This window comes from Budorcas taxicolor, chromosome 4, assembly GCF_023091745.1.
Source record: "Budorcas taxicolor isolate Tak-1 chromosome 4, Takin1.1, whole genome shotgun sequence".
Lineage (NCBI taxonomy): Eukaryota > Metazoa > Chordata > Mammalia > Artiodactyla > Bovidae > Budorcas > Budorcas taxicolor.
The window spans coordinates 37,564,101-37,582,192 of record NC_068913.1 but is presented as its reverse complement, the minus strand read 5'-3'; the positions used below and the strand labels follow the sequence as shown (position 1 = coordinate 37,582,192).

Below are 18,092 nucleotides of genomic sequence, written 5' to 3'. Positions count from 1 at the left end.
TGACTCAGAAATGTTCAAGAGCTAGGAATGAGCTTTGGGTGGGCCATGCAATTAAGAGGTAAACTCGTTAGAATTAATCACAAACTAATTATTTCATGTTTTGATGCTTCAGTAGTAATCTCTGTTGTCTGGAAAATGCCACTTTTCTTCCCTGGGCCTTGGTACCACCATCTGCAGCATAATCAGGTTTGACAACTGGAGTGCTTGAAAGTCCTTTGAGTCTGTCACACAGATGCTTCCTAATATACCTAACTTTTGTAAAACCAATACTGTTTTAGAAATAAAATTAGCCTAAAATTGTTTTGTAGTCCTAAAAACCTTTTTCAGTAAAAGTGTCAATTTCTTCAAAACTCATCAAATTTCTATTTTTTTAATGCAATGCTTGATCGATCAAATTATACAACATTATCCAGGATGCAGTGCTTTTGTTTTAAAAATACATGCTATTTTCATTGCCATTAGAATTCACAGTACATTATTAGATATTACTTTTTTGAAATGCACCAAATAAATAATATTTCTTTTCCTAGAAAAAGTAATCATTTTAATGAGTTGGCAATCAAAAAGTAAATAAAATGAGTTCTAATAATGAATAATTAATCTGCAAAATTCAAGGGCAGGAAAAATAATTACCAAGAAGTTTTTACTTTAAGTTCTTTACAAATTAATAATTAACTTTTTTGAAAAGCCATCTTATGTCAACTAAGTTAGGGATTCTCAAAACTGGGTGAAGGGATCCTTTGGGGTAGAATTGTCAAATATCTCTGTAAAGAAGGAAATGTGAAGTTTGAAGATAGAGAAACTTTTCTTTGCCTACTTGTTTTAGTCCATAGTCATTCAGCAAATATGTATTGAGCACCTCATCTATAGCAGGCACACTGCAGTTGTATTATAGAAATATGTTTTGAAATCTCACACAACTCTAATGGAGGCTGGGAGATAGGTATGATGGTCAATTAAAAGCAATTGTTATGCAAGTTAAAAAAACATTGAGTAGGTATGAACTAATTACTCATTTTGATTTTGATCAGTAGACTTTTCTGAATTTTCTGTTTGTCTAATGAAAAATTCATGTGAAAGAAAGCATAACATGGTCCTAGCATACCTGTTCCAAGAAACATCACATCATACTGGCCATCTTCTGCAACGACGTGATCCACCACGATCTGTGTCAGTCTGTAATCCACATTGATTTGCTTGAATGTTGGTCGTCCCAAAACTGGATATACTGATTTATACATCACAGGGTGCCGCTTTATGAAACTGATGACATCATCTGGAAAATCTCGTGTGGATTTGACCAGTGGGTCATAGGTTTTGCTTGGACACTGAAAAGAAATGAGGCAGGGAGTAAAGACATTATTCATGCACCTGAGAAATTTTCATTTACTTTCAAAGTTTTTAGAGCTTATTACTGGTAATATTAAATGAATGGTCAGTAGGATCAACATGAAGTCACATTGAGATATAAATAAATACAGTTCACCGTGAGTATATTTAAATCAAGTTTTTGCTTTCAAAAATATTCTAAAATATTACAAAGAAATATTATTCAGCCACACACAAAATGAAATCTTGCCTTTTGCAACAACATAGATGGACCTTGAGGGCATTATGCTAAGTGAAGTAAGTCAAAGAAAGAAAGATAAATACTGTATGATCCCATATATGTGTAATCTAAACAATGGGACAAACAGAAGAGCTCGTAGATACAGAGAACAGATTGGCGGCTGCCAGAAGTTGGGGGTGAGGGATGGGCAAAATGGGTGAAGGGGTCAAAAGGTATAAACCTCTAGCTATAAAATAAGTCCTGGTGATGTATGGTGGCTATTAGTTACAGACACTGTATTTCATATTTGAAAGTTGCTAAGAAAATAAAATTTAAAAGTTCTAATCGAGAGAAAAAAATAACTATGGATGACTACTGATGCTAACTAGACCTATTGTGATCATCTTTCAGTTCAATTCAGTCACTCAGTGATGTCTGACTCTTTGCAACCCCATGAACTGCAGCACACCAGGCCTCCCTGTCCATAACTAACTGCCGGAGTCTACCCAAACCCATGTCCATTGAGTCGGTGATGCCATCCAACCATCTCATCCTCTGTCATCCCCTTCTCCTCCTGCCCTCAATCTTTCCCAGCATCAGGGTCTTTTCAAATAAGTCAGCTCTTCGCATCAGGTGGCCAAAGTATTGGTTTCAGATTCAACATCACTCCTTCCAATGAACACCCAGGACTGATCTCTTTTAGGATGGACAGGTTGGATCTCCTTGCAGTCCAAGGGACTCTCAAAAGTCTTCTCCAACACCACAGTTCAAAAGCATCAATTCTTCGGTGCTCAGCTTTCTTTATAGTCCAACTCTCACATCCATACATGACTACTGGAAAAACCATAGCCTTGACTAGACAGACCTTTGTTGACAATGCCACTGCTTTTGAATATGCAGTCTAGGTTGGTCATAACTTTCCTTCCAAGGAGTAAGCGTCTTTTAATTTCATGGCTGCAGTCACCATCTGCAGTGATTTTGGAGCCCCCCCCCCCCCAAAATAAATCAGCCATGGTTTCCACTGTTTCCCCATCTATTTGCCATGAAGTGATGGGTCCGGACGCCATGATCTTAGTTTTCTGAATGTTGAGCTTCAAGCCAACTTTTTCACTCTCCTCTTTCACCTTCATCAAGAGGCTCTTTAGTTCTTCTTCACTTACTGCCATAAAGATGGTGTTATCTGCATATCTGAGGTTATTGATATTTCTCCCAGCAATCTTGATTCCAGCTTGTGCTTTCTCCAGCCCAGGGAGTTTCTCATGATATACTCTGCATATAAGTTACATAAGCAGGGTGACAATATACAGACTTGACATCCTCCTTTTCCTATTTGGAACCAGTCTGTTGTTCCATGTCCAGTTCTAACTGTTGCTTCCTGACCTGCATACAGATATCTCAAGAGGCAGGTCAGGTGGTCTGGTATTCCTATCTCTTTCAGAATGTTACACAGTTTATTGTGATCCACACAGTCAAAGGCTTTGGCATAGTCAATAAAGCAGAAATAGATGTTTTTCTGGAACTCTTTTCCTTTTCCCATGATCCAGCAGATGTTGGCAATTTGATCTCTGGTTCCTCTGTCTTTTCTAAAACCAGCTTGAACATCTGGAAGTTCATGATTCACATATTGCTGAAGCCTGGCTTAGAGAATTTTGAGCATTACTTTACTAGTGTGTGAGATGAGCGCAGTTGTGTGGTAGTTTGAGCATTCTTTGTCGTTGCCTTCTTTGGGATTAGAATGAAAACTGACCTTTTCCAGTCCTGTGGCCACTGCTGAGATTTCCAAATTTGCTGGCATATTGAGTGCAGCACTTTCACAGCATCATCTTTCAGGATTTGAAACAGCTCAACTGGAATTCCATCACCTCCATTAGCTTTGTTCATTGTGATGCTTCCCAAGGCCCAGTTGACTTCACATTCCAGGATATCTGGCTCTAGGTGAGTATGAGTGATCACACCATCGTGATTATCTGTGTCGTGATTATCTGTGTCGTGAATATCTTTTTTGTACAGTTCTGTGTATTCTTGCCACCTCTTAATATCTTCTGCTTCTGTTAGGTCCATACTATTTCTTTCAGTGTATACAAATATCAAATTATGTTATACATGAAACTAATATGCTATATGTCAATTATACCTCAATGAAACATTAATAGTGCACACATTTTAAATCTTTTACCCATGTCCATTTGGGCTCCAGTTTTTGAAAAGTCTTTTTTGGTTGTGTTAGCATAGGTGAAAATTGGTAATTCCCATCCATATCTTTTCTTCCAAGAAGTATAACTTAAGAAAACTGACTATAAAACCCCCATGATAGATATTTCTATTGTCTTTTACACTGGTCTCTTCTTGAATTAAATTCAGAGGCCGAAAGACAACTGTCTTAACTTGTTGGCAGATGGAATGGCTAATGGTCATCAAAGAGATCCTTACAAAACAAAGTATCCTGCTTATTAAAGTTCGAAAGAAATGTCTAAATTCTATCCATTTATCTGTATTTTCTAACGTTTCCAAAATTAGCTCTAGTTTTTACAAAGTTACATGAAATTTGAGTTGAAAGAAAGTGATTTATAAACACCATTATTTTCAACTTCCTTTAATTAATGTAAAATTTCAGTTTTAAATTAAAACCATGATTGTTAAAAAATAAAATGTAACAAATCAACGTCATAAAATTACTTATAAAACAGCTTTAATAGTTTGACATTATAATCATTTAGCTTTTCATAACTGGTGTGAAAATTTACTGTGAACAATTCAGCAATTCAACAGCTCTTCCCCTAAACGATCTGTGGAGAAACCCTCAGGGAATTTTTCACTTGTCTAACATCTCTTCATGTGTGCCTTTTGGCATCCACTAATTCAATAGTTAGTGTACACTGACCCCTGGTGGTAAAAGTAAAAATTTTACACTGCTACAAATTAAATGAATTCCATGTGCTTCTATCCAAAAATATGAAAAGGGAATTGCTTCATATTTGACTTTTTTCCATCAAATATCTTCCCTCCCACAAACTAATCTACTTTATTTTATTACAGTTTAGGAATTTATCTCAGAACAATGCTGTTATTACACTTGAATTCTTAATAGGCTAATACATTTCTTTGGGGAATGAAAAAATTTAGCTATATGATGAAAGCATTGAAAAGAAAATGAGCAATATTAGGAAAGTTTATAAGAGAGTCCTGCTTTCTCCATATTTTAGCTCTTCAACAAGTTGGAATCATAATCTGCACTGAACCGAGTTATTTATATCCCGAACTTCCCTGGTGGCTCAGAGGTTAAAGCGTCTGCCTCCAATGCGGGAGACCTGGGTTCGATCCCTCCGTCGGGAAGATCCCCTGGAAAAGGAAATGGTAACCCATTCCAGTATTCTTGCCTGGAGAATCCCATGGATGGAGAAGCCTGGTACAGTCCAAGGGGTTGCAAAGAGTCGGATACAACTGAGCGACTTCACTATCACTACACTAATTAGAATCTTGTCAAGGCTGAATTTGTATTTCTCAGTCAAAGCATTCACCAGGGTCATTCTATGGAACTAAACATACTAGAGTTAGTCACAATAAATGACCTTGACCTTAAATTTACAGCAATAAAATCGTAATAGCTCACCAAATTATAAGAAATATCAAAGAACTTGTAATTTAAAAAAAATCTGTTAATGATTTTCCATAAATAACTGAAGAATATATTTATCTGTCATAAAAGTCTTGAATGTGAAAAGAAACTGATCTTCTCCTGATTAGTTTTATTGTCTTGTCCCAGATCTGCACTAAAGAGGTTAGAAATGTCCTAGAATGTTAGCCATTTGTTACTTACTGAGCATACTTTTAGCTGGTTGGTGGTCTGAATCTATAAATGTATCTTTAGTCACTGTTTCTAGCACTTTGCTCCTAGCCAAGTGAAATCTGTCAACTAGATAATGGAAGAAACCCCGTATTAAGCAGATTAAGCTGTAACTCAAAGTGGATATGGAGCTCAAATGATACAAAGCTCTTGCCCAATTATAGGCTGCATGTTTCAGTCAAAGGCCATTCATAGTAGGCTTATAGCTTAAAACTCCTGTGGTGCTATCTGGTGGGTCTGTCATTAAAATCAAAGCAAATGCAAGATTTCTGACTGCATTACATCTTTGAAACAGCTCTCTAACTTAAGAAAATCAGCTCTTTTGACTGTGTAGCTACAATCACAGAGTAGCCAATATTTCAAAAGATATGTTGTACCGTTCAAGCCAGATTTTATATCAAATATTCAAATTATAAGAAATTTTAATGTGAGAAAGTATAGGCAAATGAAGCTATGACCATTTATCAAAAAACAAGTATAAATTTTCCTTCTTGCTCACCTTCTGACAAAAAGGTTTAAGTATATTAAAATCTAAGAAAAAATAAAAGGAAATCTGGTTTCTATTGCCTATTATAAAATGATCTTCGAAAATGTATTTTTTTCATATGGCAGCTTTTCCTCATGGCATGCAGCCAGTGTTTGGATAAGATCTTTACCCTCTAGGTTGCTGTGTGTGATCTCTCTGGTCTGCGTCGCCACTCTGCTTTCACAAATGAAAGTGATTTGGTAGACATACTCCCTGAGGTTTAAGACAGTACAGTTTGAACCAAATATTGTTATTTTAGTATGTTAAAAACCAGGGGAATGTTCCCCTTTGATATCATATACCTGCATCACACAGAGATCTAAAAATAACTTGAGATGCCAAGCATCTTATGCAGGTAAATAGAAACTAGTGAAGAATTCCATAAAAGAGAAAGATAATGTGTGGGGAAATGCTCCATCTAAATAACCATCTTCAATTCTCTTCCTTCCACAAGTCCTAGAAGATTTTCCATTTGCAACCATACATCCCAGGTATTCACAATCTAGCCAAGTTTTCTCTGTACGTATGTACTTTAAGTTCTACCTGTTGACTCAGTCCATCTGAATACACTGTAGAGGGCAATTTATTTTTGCCCCCAGCTTTCTAACATTTGCCTGACCCCCATCACTTTAGCTCCTGTGATTGTAAGAAATCAATCAAGGAACTTATCTGTGTCTCCACCTACTGTTTAGAAAAACTCTAAGTTTAAAATTTGAAGGGTAAAAAATGGGCAGAGAGCTAGTCTCAAAACTCTCAAATGTCTGTATCTTGCTGGAAACAATACCAGCACAAGTGCAGAGGAGAAAAGGAGCTTGTAGGCGGATCTGGGATGAAAGGGTAAACCCAGCATTAGTGAATCCTGGTTCCACGCCTATCTTCCCTGGCAGGCTGCCACCCGGACTAGGTGTGATCATGTTATGCTTGGCACATCTGCATGTTTGTAGAGGGCCTTCAGTCAGTGCAGTGGGAAGCAATGGATAAGAGGAGAAAAAATGGGTTTTATCCAATGAGAGAACTTGGCCCCCTGGTGGGCCCCAGACAGTTTTCTCCCCCTGCTGCTTAGACCTTTTGTCTGCAGGTTGCAATTTCCTTTTAAACAAACCAGAGGGATGACCCAGTGCAAGGGAAGATATGGCATGGGGAACAACTGAACCGGGCTTTCATTTTTTGCAAAATGGGAAAAATAAGCTAAATGTGTAAAGCAGTCTGATTTTTATTTATAAAGTAAAACATGCAAATTTAATAGGTGCCATCCTAGCCCCTTTATTACTCTGAGAGTTAGTTTATAACATATTTGAGCAAGAAAGGTGCTATATTCAATTTAAGAGTTAGAAGAGCCAGAGGTAGAGACAGGTAAATCTCTTGTTTTTGAAGGTTGTCTTTTAGATTTCTATACAAAAAAAATGAAAACTTGATTGAACACAGCCAATAGTTTGGGATTTGGAGAATCTTATTTTAAAAGCGAATGCTGGCCCTTTGGAAAAGAAGGCTGAAAGCCAGTTGAAAAGATTGACTTGTTAGAATCTGACCCTGTCAGAGAAACATGTCCTATATACAGTTAAAGGGAAAAGAGAGATGTTTTGTCATATGCTCGCCTCAGTGTATCAGATTAAGGAACCAGGAGTCAGGAGGCCCAGGTTCTAGTTCTGCTTCTGCTTCTCCCTTCCAGAATAAAAAACCTAGAAGGATTAGAATTAAAGATATTCTTGGTAATTTAGAAGTGGTAATAGAGTAACAGTTTTTTATCCAGTAAGTGGAAAACCATACTGTAAACAAATATTGGGGAAAAAAATGAAACTGTGAATTTAACATGATAGAGAGGCATCTATGAGGTAGTGACACACAAAATTAATTTCCCCAAAGATTTCCACATACTTTAATTAGGAAAGCTTAAAACAAAGGAAAGGCAACCAAGTTTTAGACATTTATCAGATGCAGAAATGAAAAGATAGGGCAATACTGTGAGGGGATTCTTCCATTACTTTTTTCATCTCATTTGGTAAGATTCAAAGTCTATGGTTTTCCTGGTAGTTTAAGTGGTAAAGAATCGGCCTGCAGTGGAGGAGACTTGGGAAACACAGAAGATTCAAGTTCAACTCCTGGGTAGGGAAGATCCCCAGGAGAGGGAAATGGCAACCCACTGCAGTATTCTTGCCTGGGAAATCCAATGGATAGAGAAGCCTGGCAGGCTACAGTCCAAAGGGTCACAAAGAGTTGGGCATGGACATGATTGAGCAACTAAGCGTACATGCACTCAAAGTCTAATATAGAAAAGAAGTTTAGGATACTTTTTTGAAGTATTTTTCTTTTTGTACCCTTATCTTTGAATCAGTCTTAAAACCCTTTTTTCTCTGCAAATAATCAGAAAATCCTTACTTAATGGAGCTAGTCTAAGTTACACTCAGATCTAATTTAGGAGATTCACGCTGCTGCTGGCGCTGCTGCTGCTGCTGCTGCTGCTGCTGCTGCTGCTGTCACTTCAGTCGTGTCCGACTCTGTGTGACCCCATAGACGACAGCCCACCAGGCTCCCCCGTCCCTGGGATTCTCCAGGCAAGAACACTGGAGTGGGTTGCCATTTCCTTCTCCAATGCATGAAAGTGAAAAGTGAAAGGGAAGTCGTTCAGTCATGTCCGACTCTTCGCAACCCCATGGACTGCAGCCTACCAAGCTCCTCTGTCCATGGGATTTTCCAGGCAAGAGTAATGGAGTGGGTGCCAGCGCCTTCTCCTAGGAGATTCATGAAGACATCTAATTTAGGAAATTTGTGAAGATATACAATTCTAAGAATCATCAGCTCTATAAAAACAATGTTTTGCAGAAATATGTCATTGCTCAGGCCAAATATTTTAGGTAGATCAGGAAGAGAAAATAGGGTGAGTTTTGGAACTCATGAATTCCATGTTTTATTTCAAACCCATGCTGTTGAGGACATGGACCAATGTAAAAGTTGGAATTTCTCAGCAAGCATTTTAATAATAAGTGAAGCACCAATGCATATAGCCTGTCTGCTCTAAAAACTGAATTATTGTCATTAGGTATTATTCTCCTACGATATGATAACAATATCTCCTTGAAACAAGGAATTCAGATATTTTCAGAGTTAACATTTGCATCACCTCTTTCTAATATTTAGACACAAAGAAAGAATGGGTTTTGCTGATGTGTAAGCTATTCATGGGAATTTTAATATATTTCTCATTCACCAATATACACATAATAAAAATAAGTTATGAAATTAAAAGGCAATATGGATAATTACATCTTATTGCTCCCCACCAAAAAATGAAGCCTTAGTTGGGAAATTCACATGTAAGTTTGATCTTTAAAATTAAAGCTGAAACATTCAACAATAAAAATGGTAACTATTTAGGAGAAAATGTAATTTAAAAATGAATTGTTATTTTTACAAAATTAGAGGTTTAGAAATTGTTTAAAAACCCTGGGAGAATGGTTCAAAAGTAGTGAAACATATAGTCCTTACATGTTTTAAGTTCAAAAACTTTTTACATTTCGGTTATTGTGAATAATGCTGCAAATGAACATGGGAGTGCTAATCTCTCTTTAAGATTCCAATTCTAATTCTTTTGGATAAATATCCAGAAGTGGGGTTGCTGAATCATGTGTTAGTTTTACTTTTTAATTTTTTGGTAACCCTTCAGATCTTTTTTTTTGTTTGTTTGCTTTTAACCCTTCAGATCTTATGTGAAAACAACCTAATGTTTATTAACTGATGAATGGATTTTTTAAAGTGGTACATATATAGGGCAGAATATTATTCAGTGTTAAAGGGAAGGAAACCCTACCCTTGTAGATAAACTTGGAGAACATTACACTAAGGGAAATAAGTCAGTCATAAAGGACAAAAATTGCTTAATTCCATATATATATTATGTTCATGAGTGCTAACTCACTTCAGTTGTGTCCGACTCTTTGCAACCCTATGGACTATAGCCCACCAGGCTCCTCTGTCCATGGGATTCTCCAAGCAAGAATACTGTTGTCATGCTCTGCTGCAGGGGATCTTCCTGACCCAGGGATTGAACCCACATCTCCTGCGGCTCCTGCATTGCAGGTAGATTCTTTTACCACTGAGCCACTGGGGAAGCCCCATAACATAGTCAAAAGCATAGAAGCAGAGAACAGAACAGTGGTTTCCAGGGGTTTGGGGAAGTGAAGAATGGTAAGTCACCAATTAGTGGGTATACAATTTCAGGTACACAGGGTAAAATCTAGAGAGCTGCTCTACGACATTACAGCCTGTAGATAACAATACAGTATTGTACACTTAGAAATCTGGTAAGAAGTGTTCTGACCACAGTAAATTGTTTTCAAAAATCCTTTCTTCTCACCTTTTTGATAAGAGACTATTTTAAAAACTGAAGCTCACATTGAAATAAACACGTATTGTTAACATTTATGCATAAATCATTGAGGCTTCCCAGGTGGCACTAGTGCAATAGTCATTAGAGACGCAAGTTCCACCCCAGAGTTGGGAAGATCCCCTGGAGCAGGAAATCACACTCCACTTCAGTATTCTTGCCTGGAATTTTCCACGGACAGAGAAGTTAGGCAGGTTACAGTCCATGGGACCACAAAGAGTCAGACGCAGCTGAGCAACCGAGCACACACACACACAAAAAAAAAACACATAAAAACTTATCACACAGAATAAAACTACAGAGTAAAATTTAAATAATAAATGTAAGAAACAAAATCTCCCGCTATTACAAATCTTTCCCAGATTCTGCTACTTTCTGGCCTGATCTCAATCTGGTTTCTATATCTGACCTATTATCACTCACTGGTGGATTCTTTCATACTGTATTTCACTTTGAACTTATTATCAAGATCCAGCAATTCAATAATGGTTGAAAAGGCCCATTTGAACAAAATATAATTTGTTCAGAGATTTTGTTTGGACACCAGAGGGCAGAAGAATCACTTGAAGTACAGGAATTCCATTAGCGAATCTTGTGCATTCTTGAGTTGCCAGGCTCATTAACATTGTAGAGCAGTGATATCACCATAAGGCTACGAGTTTAGGTTTGACTTTTTATCACAGGAAGTACAAAAGTCTGTTAGACTAAGAAAAATAAGTAGTTACGGCACACAGAAAGTTCCCGTGTGTATTTACTGGAGTGATAATGTCAACAGAAGGCACTGTTGAGAGAACTTAGAATTCAATCTTAATAGCAACATGGTTGAGAAAATATAAGTTGCAAAGGCAGTTTTAAAAATAATCTATTTAAAATTTTTAACTTAAGTGAAAAGTGGCTTTCAGTAAGCCACTTTCCTGACATTTCCTAGAAAGCAAATTATTCAGCCATGCTTTTGATTAAAGTAAGCCGTGTTCCCTGAATTACAATAAAAGAAATGACAAGTGCAATAAGGCTTCAACACTTCATTATTTTTGTAGAGAACAGATTGATCCCTGGAGAAACAATGTAAGGTTCTGTTGTGTTGTTTGATTTTATCACTTTGAAGGCAGAATGGCATGGAGGTTAATGATATTTGATTTAGAATTATGTGAATGTAAATTTAATCCTAGTCTCACTTCACAAACTATGAGACCATGAGCATATGTCATAAGATTTTCTCAGCTAGAGGAAATTTAGTTTAACTATCCTCCTCAAAGTAAATAAATAAAACCTTCAAACTTCATGGATGTAGCCCATCAGGCTCCTCTGTCAATGGGATTTCTCAAACAAGAATACTGGACTGAGTAGCCATTCCCTCCTCCAGGGGATCTTCCCCACCCAGGGATCAAACCCAGATCTCCTGCATTGCAGGTGGATTCTTTACCATCTGATCCACAAAGGAAGCCCTATACATACAGGGCTTTATATATGTGTCTGTGTGTAGTCACTCAGTCGTGTCTGACTCTTTCTGTCTCCGTGTCTCTTGTCTCCTGCACTGGCACGTGGATTCTTTACCACTGGACCACCTGGGAAGCCCTATCTCTATCTATACATATATATAGCATGTATATCCAGTAAAAGATCTCCCATGCAAGAGGAAAATAGATATAATTTAACATAACAAGTTTTTAATATAGTGTCAGAGTACAAGGACTAAGAGCTTGGATTCTGCCGACAGGTTTATCTGAGTTTAAAACTCAGCTGCACACTCACAAACTTCGTGACCTTGGGCAAGTTACTGCACCTACCTGTGTCTGATATAGCTCATCTGTAAAATGACATTAATAACAACAGAACTTGCTTCACAGAGTCATCATAAAGATGATATTGTAAAGACTTGTAAAGCCTTTAGAAGAGTACCTGCACACCCTGAGTGCCTACACCCTATGTTACTGTCTTAAAAAACCAAAAAAAAAAAAACAGAACAAGTACAGCTCTGATATTCAAAGAAAATTAAAAAGTGAACACTGCAAACCATAATGTTACATGCAAAACTTCATTTCCAAAGTTGTGATTACTCCTTATCAGTCCAGAAAACATCCGTGAAATAAATTTATGTTGAGGAATTTTGAAAGGGAAAATAGACATGGTGGTAAACTATGTTTTCCCAATTTAATTAGATTATATAACAGGAAGATGAAAAGAGAACTCAGAAAGCCTGCCTACCAGATGTTTCCTCTTTAAGAACAAACATATGAAAAGATAAAACTCATTAGAATTAGATGGGTTAAATCAGTAACTTTTCTGAGATTTTGATGATTATTTTAGTGCTCTTCATAGAAATATTTATAATGAATTAATCTTTTTTAAAAGGCATTTTCCCTTTCTATTAGATCAATTAACCAGTCCTAAAATAGTAACATAACTGTTTTAATCACATCAACAAAACAAAAGCCTTCCATTTATCATGTACATACAGATTTTAACTACAAAGGTTTTTTTTTAAACAGATGCATAAACTCTAAATCACATTTCCTACTTTTTTCACCTCTGTTCTAAACATGATTTATGCTGTTTGAATAAAATTTTGGACCCAAGTGTTTCCTAGGTATTTTCCACATCTAAAATAAATTCTAAAGTGCAACATAATAAAAATGAATGCAGAATAAGAGAAAATATAAGTTAAAAGAACAATTATAAGTGATGTATAGTCTTTTTAAAATAGAAATAAGGACTAGAAGACTCTAGCTACATGCAGAATTGTATGTGAGGAATAAATACTTATTTGGCATTTCCTTCTACCTTGGAATATTTGTCATTCTAGACATTAAATCATTTTGACAATTCTATTGACAATTTGAGGATAAATACTATATTCCCAGGGTAGTTTGCTCCTTACCATACAGCCCTTTATTTGCTGTAGTACTTATAATTCTTACTCAAAAGAAAAATGTTAAGTTCCAGTAAAGGTCAGACGTTTTAACACATCACTGTAAATAATTAGTTATTTTAAAACCACAGTGCATTTTGCTGTGGTGAATAACGTAGTTTATTAGAATTAGGAAGAGAACATGGACCTAAAATAATATTTTGATTATTAAGTTCAATACATACTGTGCCAGGTCGGGGATAAGGAATCCTTCCATCATACTGCACCCAGCAATGGTCTGCACTTTCCTTATGAGCGTAGGGACCATTAAAAACTGCTCTGATGTCAGCCATGCTATACATACACACGGCAGAGCCTTTGAAGATGGAGCTGAAAGAAAGCAACAGGATCAGTCATTTGTTGGTCCATTCTATCCGATAGGTGCTGCAGACAAAATGGGCCTATGTCTTAAAGGAGCTTATAGCCAAATAATCCTGAATAAGGTTTGATAACAGTTACATTACAGGTAATTATAGTAAACTATAGTATAACTATAGTAATTATAGTAAACTATACACGCAGATGGGTACCCAGTTCAAGGGTCTCTAGTAAGTTTTCAGAGAGTGGACAGCATCTATATTGATATCTGATGGACAATAGGAATCACCTAGAAAAACTTGAGGATAGACAGGACTATGTAAGAAATAGTATCATTTATTCACATACTCTTGAATTTTATTTGAAGTTATTATAGCATAATGCCTTCAAGGAACTTACAAAATTAAGAGTTACAATTACCTACTTTTATAAAAAGGAATATTTAGGTATGGAAATATCTTGTCTATCTGCTTTCTTAAAATGAATGTCCATAAATACTGGCTATTAATAATTTCCTCATATAATTTTTATTAATTAAAAAACTGAAATCTCTTTAATCCCTTTTTGGATTTCTGAGTTTATGTAATTTATCTGATGCTTAAAATTCATCATGATTACACAGGAAGGGGACATGTCCAATTCAGGAGCAAAAAAGCTCCATGGGAATTCAACACATTGTCTCAAACTGATGATGAAAATTGTTAGCACTGGCAGACATTTCATTTTTGTTTTATTTCTAGAAATTAAAAGACATTTCTCTGAATCTAAAACTTACAGTGATTTGTGTTCTTAAAAATAAGATCACCATTTACACTCTAAGAGGCTCAGCTTGGCACTACACAAACGAGTTTAGGATTCTCTAACATGAGTAACTCAATCATTAATAATTCTTGGAATGACATTAATGGGAAGCATTGGGATCTGATGGTAAACAGGCAGCTGGGAGAAAACTAGCTGCTACGAAGGGAAATGATGACCCCCCTAACGATCACATGATCTGTCTTTGATACTTTAAAGGAATTATGCTTAATGGTATTGGTGTTATTGCAGATTAATTATATCTTGTCATTGGACCAAGGATGTGACTTGCCTCCTGACATTACCTCACTCGTCATGGCAGCATTAAAAATAAAATAATCAAGTACACCAAGAACAAAGAGCTGACTTGTAACTTCACACTCTGGGAGGGCAAAAACTTGATAGTCGAAAATGAGGACTATCTTGGGGCTGTATTTCCCTGGCACATGTCTATGCCTTGTGTGTGAAATGCACAGTGACTTCAAAGAAAGTTCTGTGAATGAAAAGATGTCAAGAGAACCAGGGCTCAAATACGTGAATAAGTACAGGCACGTGCTCTTCCTGCACCTTTTTAGTTAAGATATAAATTATTATAATAGCAGAAAAATGGAGTTCAAAATAGCAGCTTCCGAGCATATCCTCTCTATTCTTGTATTTAAATATTTCCACCCTATATTTTATAATTAACTAAATAGTGTTTTGTTTTCTCATATATTCTGAGCCAAAAGTCCATTTAAGTTAAAGGTATTGTGAACTAAATGACAGTAAATTCTCAGAAAACGTAAGTTGCCCACAAAATATTTTAATAATTTATTCCAAAGGAGGCAGGAAGACCACTTGTCCAAATGCTAATGCCAACACTGACAATTCCTCCAATACTGCAATCAATATACATTCATAATGACTGACAGCAGCACAATGGAAAAAGTGAAAAGTATTTCAAAGACTGTAATATAGGCAGTAATAAGTAACGAGAATAAAAGTGCATTTGGAATGGAGTCAAAGGTAAGTTACTAAGTTACTGAGTTAAATAAAGTTATCATTAAATAAGATCAAGTGAGGTCCAAATATTCTTTGAGAATGCTTTATGGCTGCTAGTTCAGTTCAGTTCAGTCACTCAGTTGTGTCCGACTCTTTGTGACCCCATGAATCGCAGCACGCCAGGCCTCCCTGTCCATCACCATCTACCGGAGTTCACTCAAGACTCACGTCCATCGAGTCCGTGATGCCATCCAGCCAACTCATCCTCTGTCGTCCCCTTCTCCTCCTGCCCCCAATCCCTCCCAGCATCAGAGTCTTTTCCAATAAGTCAACTCATCGCATGAGGTGGCCAAAGTACTGGAGCTTCAGCTTTAGCATCATTCCTTCCAAAGAAATCCTAGGGTTGATCTCCTTCAGAATGGACTGGTTGAATCTCCTTGCAGTCCAAGGGACTCTCAAGAGTCTTCTCCAACACCACAGCTCAAAAGCATCAATTCTTCAGCGGTCAGCCTTCTTTACAGTCCAACTCTCACATCCATACATGACCACAGGAGAAACCATAGCCTTGACTAGACGGACCTTAGTCGGCAAAGTAATGTCTCTGCTTTTGAATATACTCTCTAGGTTGGTCATAACTTTTCTTCCAAGGAGTAAGCGTCTTTTAATTTCATGGCTGCAGTCACCATCTGCAGTGATTTTGGAGCCCCAAAAAATAAAGTCTGACATTGTTTCCACTGTTTCCCCATCTATTTCCCATGAAGTGATGGGACCAGAAGCCATGATCTTCGTTTTCTGAATGTTGAGCTTTAAGCCAACTTTCTCACTCTCTTCTTTCACTTTCATCAAGGGGCTTTTTAGTTCCTCTTCACTTTCTGCCATAATAAGGGTGGTGTCCTTGATATTTCTCCCTGCAATCCTGATTCCAGCTTGTGCTTCTTCCAGTCCAGCATTTCCCATGATGTACTCTGCATATCAGTTAAATAAGCAGGGTGACAATATCCAGCCTTGACATACTCCTTTTCCTATTTGGAACCAGTCTGTTGTTCCATGTCCAGTTCTAACTGTTGCTTCCTGACCTGCATACAGATTTCTTAAGAGGCAGGTTAGGTGGTCTGGTATTCCCATCACTTTCAGAATTTTCCGCAGTTTATTGTGATCCACACAGTCAAAGGCTTTGGCATAGTCAATAAAGCAGAAATAGATGTTTTTCTGGAACTCTCTTGCTTTTGCTACGATCCAGCGGATGTTGGCAATTTGATCTCTGGTTCCTCTGCCTTTTCTAAAACCAGCTTGAACATCAGGGAGATCACGGTTCACGTATTGCTGAAGCCTGGCTTGGAGAATTTTGAGCATTACTTTACTAGTGTGTGAGATGAGTACAATTGTGCGGTAGTTTGAGCTTTCTTTTGCATTGCCTTTCTTTGGAATTGGAATGAAAACGGACTTTTTCTAGTCCTGTGGCCACTGCTGAGTTTTCCAAACTTGCTGGCATATTGAGTGCAGCACTTTCACAGCATCATCTTTTAGGATTTGAAACAGCTCAACTGGAATTCCATCACCTCCACTAACTTTGTTCGTACTGATGCTTTCTAAGGCCCACTTGACTTCACATTCCAAGATGTCTGGCTCTAGATTAGTGATCACATCATCATGATTATCTGGGTCGTGAACATCTTTTTTGTACAGTTCTTCCATGTATTTTTGCCACCTCTTCTTAATATCTTCTGCTTCTGTTAGATCCATACCATTTCTGTCCTTTATCGAGCCCATCTTTGCATGAAATGTTCCCTTGGTATCTCTAATTTTCTTGAAAAGATCTCTAGTCTTTCCCATTCTGTTGTTTTGCTCTATTTCTTTGCATTGATCACTGAAGAAGGCTTTCTTATCTCTTCTTGCTATTCTTTGGAACTCTCCATTCAGATGCTTATATCTTTCCTTTTCTCCTTTGCTTTTCACCTCTCTTCTTTTCACAGCTATTTGTAAGGCCTCCCCAGACAGCCATTGTGCTTTTTTGCATTTCTTTTCCATGGGGATGGTCTTGATCCTGGTCTCCTGTACAATGTAACGAAACTCATTCCATAGTTCATCAGGCACTCTATCTATCAGATCTAGACCCTTAAATCTATTTCTCACTTCCACTGCATATTCATAAGGAATTTGATTTAGGTCATACCTGAATGGTCTAGCGGTTTTCCCTACTTTCTTCAATTTAAGTCTGAATTTGGCAACAGCCAACAAAAACAAGGCTGGGAGATGACTGTGGCTCAGATCATGGCTGCTAGGAGAACTTTTAAGGAAGTCACAGAGCCTCAGTGACAATACAGGATAGCATTAAGCAGAAGGAAGATAAGAATACACGTACAGAAGTTAGGAAAACAACTTCAGTTCTTGTCCTAGCAATTACTTACTCTTCTTCAGTCAAACACATTTAATACCAACTTCCTCTGCTTAAGTTAGTAGAGCAATGATGATGTGGTGATAGTAATAGCCACTCTCCCATCTCTGTAAAGGGGAAGTGCAAGTAAGTCCATGTGAAGACATTCTAAAAGTAAAGAGTGTCATCTCCTGATTAGAGCCTGGACAGTATTTTGTATTTTGTTAGTGTTACCTCTATGTCATGCAGCTCGACCAATTTATTATGATTAATATATGCATGTGCCCTTGTATCCAGTAACTTTAGTCTAGGAATTTAGCTCACAGAGATATACTTGCTCCTACAAGGAATAGCACATGTACAAAGTTAGTCCCCGAACTATTATGCGTATTAGCAAAGGACTGGAAACGATG

General features: G+C 37.2%; 1 protein-coding gene across 1 annotated transcript in view; it reads right to left on the bottom strand.

Annotated features, from left to right (window-relative positions):
- Positions 1-18,092, bottom strand: part of SEMA3D (semaphorin 3D) — a 136,289-nt gene that overhangs the window by 25,600 nt on the left and 92,597 nt on the right. The window contains exons 10-11 of the mRNA XM_052638848.1: positions 13,394-13,538; positions 1,106-1,328 (exon numbers count right to left, since the gene is read on the bottom strand). Coding sequence (XP_052494808.1) covers positions 1,106-1,328; positions 13,394-13,538 — 368 coding nt within the window. The remainder of the gene's footprint in view (positions 1-1,105; positions 1,329-13,393; positions 13,539-18,092) is intronic.